At 31.3% G+C, this 4969-nt stretch overlaps 1 protein-coding gene across 1 annotated transcript in view; it reads right to left on the bottom strand.

The window, feature by feature from the left end:
• Positions 1-577: 577 nt before the first annotated feature.
• LOC144971491 (salivary alpha-glucosidase-like) overlaps positions 578-4969 on the bottom strand; it is a 20315-nt gene continuing 15923 nt past the window's right edge. The window contains exons 11-12 of the mRNA XM_078912451.1: position 4969; positions 578-2345 (exon numbers count right to left, since the gene is read on the bottom strand). The exon at position 4969 is cut by the window's right edge and continues 114 nt beyond it. Of these exons, the coding sequence (XP_078768577.1) occupies positions 2101-2345; position 4969 (246 nt within the window). The 3' untranslated portion in view covers positions 578-2100. The remainder of the gene's footprint in view (positions 2346-4968) is intronic.

The following is a 4969-nucleotide window of genomic DNA, read 5'->3' as shown; positions in this document are numbered from 1 at the left end:
CCTGCTCGATGAAGAAATGAAATGTTGTGAAATGCATTGAGTAGGTGAATCCATATAATGAATGCGTTATATCATTAATTAATTAATTAATTAATTAATTAATGTATTCATAGAATGAGGACTTTCCTTATCTGTTTGATTAAAAATGGAAATTCAGGAGGGGTTATATCTCTCATTTTCATCTTTGCATTTATCGCAGGTTAAAGGTCAAAGTGGCAGTTTTTAAAACAATTATATATAGTGTCTCAATAGCTCAACTGGTAGAACACTCTCTTCACACACAAAGGGACTGAGATCGATCCTAGGTGAAGTCGAATTTTTTTTTATTCTGACCCCCTCTTACTTAGTAGAGTAGCTAGGTCTGTTAGATCTGGCGGAAAGTAATTGCAATAGACTAGCGTTCTATCCTAGGAGTAACAAGCAATTGTCATTGTCCGTTTCACGCTATAATAATAATAATAATAATAATAATAATAATAATAATAATAATAATAATGATGATGATGATGATGATGATGATGATGATGATGATGATGATGATGATAATAATAATAATAATAATAATAATAAGATAAGATAAGATAAGATATACTTTATTGATCCTTGTATGGAAATTATAATTCTGTATCACAACACAATTCGGTAATATATAAGAGAAATATCAAATGATAATTAATTTAATAAAAATTGGCAAAGAGGATTAAACGTCTTAAAAAGTACAATGGAACAACAAGCGGATAATATCCACTGTACGTTTTAAGACTTTTAATCCTCTTTGCCAATTTTTATTTAATTTATTAACATTTGATACTTCACATAGCTACAATAATATAATATATTATTGTAGCTATGTGTCAATTATACTTATAACAAAATTCTTGTCCAATATAAATAAATAACCAAATGATTATGAAGATACTTTCTAAACTGGTACAGGTTAAATGATATTATAATAAAAAGTAGAGAGAGAGATATTACATAAAATTGTGTGATTGCGATTGGATAAATATTTCATCTTAGGAATAAAAAAAATTATTTTGTGCGATCACAGTATTTTGGATATCACCTTATTCATATAATTACTTATCATTTGCTTTAAAGTAAAAGATTGTAGATAAGAGATTGGGTTGGATTTATATATCATTTCTAAACAGTAAAATGTTCTATAAATATAAATATAATTATTGAATCACCTCTCTATAAAATTATCCTTATTTCACCACACACAAATCGATGAATATTTTGGCATAAAGGGACTTAAGCTGTAAATAATATCAGATATCGTGAATTCATTAGGGATTACTTCCCTTTGTATCTCCTGCTGAGACTCCTAGTTTTTTTGGAGTGAACAATAAATAATTAAGGTGAAAGCTATAGTGTCGTATTTGGTGGTGATGGTGGAAAGTAAGTCTTGAACGAAACTTAAACTCGGGTCAAATGTAGAAAGTATATTATCAAGTGCGATTGATTATATAACATATAATGTAGCCTGTCATTTTCTGAAGAAGTACCAATGAATAAACAAATAAATACAATTCAGTTCCCATCATTAACTCATTCAATCCTAGAGATTTTTTGCTACTTTTCAAAATTAGAAGAAATGTATTTGAAATGAGTATTTTACGATCACCGGCTTCAGGCAGACCCTACCGTTTTCTAAATGAGCATGTGCATAGATAGTTTTATTCAACTACCATTAACACGTAAAAATGAAAAACATTAACTTTGTCTCAGAAAAATGTAATTAATAGAGTGATAGGGTAAAAGCGTGGCCTTCGTAAAGTTATGGCCTGGCACTGACCAAAAAAATGACATCAAAATGCCAGTCTTTTGCCACAAAAGAAAACAAATCGTGAGTTGTATTCAATAGTTCAACCAATGAAATAACTTGTTTCCATGAGCTCCACTAACGACAACTCACTAGGCGGTGCAAAAACCAAATAATGACGTCAAACTGCCAGTACTTTTGGATTTCAGTGTCAGGCTATAAAATAACGATAGCTAAAGTAAAAGTGACCCGGGTAAACTACGGATATAGTCGGTGTTAGGGTTGAGTGAGTTAAACAAGTAAATAAAACATAGAAAATAAAGATAAGAATACTACAGCTCAACAATCAAACAATCTCCTGGTTTTAAACTTATGTCATCCAAAGGAATGCGTTGACCAATGGCTATGGTATTAACCACGTTACATCCAATAGCCTTGACAACTCCGTGAGTAGCTTTTACGATAGGGTTTCCACTCAAAGACCCATCATCGGCAGAATAACTCTCCGTCCCGAAATTCATAACAACCAAATACCGGGCTGCTGTAGATTTGTCTTCTCGCACAAAAGAAAATATTTCTGCAAGATGAAACAAATGAATGAACAAATAATGATGATGATGATGATGATGATGATGATGATGATGATGATGATGATGATGATGATGATGATGATGATGACAACGTTACGAAGGTGTCAACGACGGCACTATTAACCATATCAAAGGACAACCACGACTATGACGACATCAACAAAAAACGATAAGTAGAACACATTAATTAAGGGGGAAGAAAATAGAAAACAAAGTGCTTATTCGCAGTGCTACTGCGAATAGTGTTTTCACGGTGGAATCGCTATTCGCAGTTGTAGAAGCGCTCTCCCGTCTCTGAAAATTAGTCTTTGTACCCTCACTGAACACAAAACTGTAATTTCCGCTCAAAATGGGGTGTTGTCGAACGGCTTGAAGTTGAATGAGTGTGTTAGTTTGAGAAAGAAAGAAAAGGAGGGATGACTGAAACATTTTGTGTGACTTAGAATTGAGATTTCCTTCAAGTCTGAAACTTGACAAGATCGTGTTTTGTTTTGTTTTTGTTACCTCAATTCAACCCATGGAATTTCCCCTCGTTCACATCTTAAAATCTCTCAGCTTATCGTCGGATTACTGTCCCCGTTTATCATATTAGTTAAATATATTTTATAAAGTTCCAGGAATCTCTCTCTCTCTCTCTCTCTCTCTCTCTCTCTCTCTCTCTCTCTCACGCACACACACACACACACACACACACACACATACACTCTCGCCGTTGCTCATGACTCATATCTCAGTGCTCCTGCAAGTAATAGAAGTTACCATCAATAAACTACATCTACTACTACTACACCCACCACCACATCATCATTACTACCACAGAAACCTCCACATCGTCATCAAAACTATATCAACCACCATCATCACTACCACTACTACATCACCAACACCACTACTACAATCACAACCACCACATCAACACCACAATCACTACACCACAACAGACACATCGTCATCGTCAACGAAACGCAAAATAATAATAATAATAATAATAATAATAATAATAATAATAATAATAATAATAATAATAATAATAATAATAATAATAATAATAATAATAATAGTAATAATAATAATAATAATAATAATAATAATAATAATAATAATAATAATAATAATAATAATAATAATAATATTAATAATAAGAATAATAACAATAATAATAATAAAAAAAAAATAATAATTGTAATAATAATAATAATAATAATAATAATAATAATAATAATAATAATAATAATAATAATAATAATAATAATAATAATAATATTATTATTATTATAATAATAATAATAATAATAATAATAATAATAATAATAATAATAATAATAATAATAATAATAATAATAACAATAATAATAATAATGTAGTTTATTTATATTTTGCGCCCACGATAAAGCGCTAGGCTCGAAGGCTACTACTGCAAATACAGAACAAACATGCATATGCAGTACCTGCAAATAACTGAAAAATATTATATCTACTAGTTACAGTACTACTGCGAATAACGAAAATAGACGCTACCTAATATTCGCAGCACCGCTGCGAATTTAGAATATCACTATTCGCAGTACTACTGCAAATAGAAGTGGCCAATGGAAAAAGGAAAAGTTTCAAGGCGACGTGTACTTATGTCAATTACAGGTTACTTCCCTTAAACAAATCTTGCTCTTTCTGAGAGTATTTGTGTAAAGGGACATAACTTGTAATTGATATAACAGATTGTGAGTCCATTTGGAATTATGTCCCTTAGAAACATAAGACATGTTCAAGGAAGTCCTAGTTTTGAGAGTTTTACACAGACTAAGGGATATTTAAATATTTGAAGGACGAGTTTTCTGGTTAAAATTATAAAAATGTGGGTTTAAAAAAAATATGACGGTGCTATTTAATTGTCTTTTTCATTATCATTATCATCATCATCATCATCATCATCATCATCATCATCATCATCATCATCATCATCATCATCATCATCATCGTCATCATCATCACCATCATAATCATCATCAACATCATCATCATCCTCATCCTCATCATCATCATCTTCTTCTTCATTTTCTTCTTTTGCTTCTCCTTCTTCTTCTTCTTCTTCTTCTTCTTCTTCTTCTTCTTCTTCTTCTTCTTCTTCTTCTTCTTCTTCTTCTTCTTCTTCTTCTTTCTTCTTCCTTCTTCTTCCTCCTCCTCCTCCTCCTCCTTTTCTATTCTTCCCCATCTCCTTCTCCTTCTTCTTCATCTCATTCTTCTTCTTCTCCTCCTCCTCCTCCTCCTCTTCTTCTTCTTCTCCTTCTCCTTCTTCTTCTTCTTCTTCTTCTTCTTCTTCTTCTTCTTCTTCTTCTTCTTCTTCTTCTTCTTCTTCTTCTTCTTCTTCTTCTTCTTCTTCTTCTTCTTCTTCTTCTTATTATTATTATATATTTTTTAAAAAAATATATATTATTACTATTTAAAAAATTACTGTGGTTACTACTGCTACTAATAAAATTACCAAATCCGTAAAAATGGCCCAAGTGTTCCTAAATGTGCTTATCCATTGTCTAATTTTATCTTTTTTTAAATGCCTTGCAAACCAGAACTAATGACCGCTAATCCGATATGGACATCACAATTTGTACTTGCC

Source organism: Berghia stephanieae, chromosome 4 (assembly GCF_034508935.2).
Source record: "Berghia stephanieae isolate SIO BIC M18660-M18661 chromosome 4, UCSD_Bste_1.3, whole genome shotgun sequence".
In the NCBI taxonomy this organism is placed as follows: Eukaryota; Metazoa; Mollusca; class Gastropoda; order Nudibranchia; family Aeolidiidae; genus Berghia; species Berghia stephanieae.
This window is presented reverse-complemented; position numbering and strand designations above follow the sequence as displayed.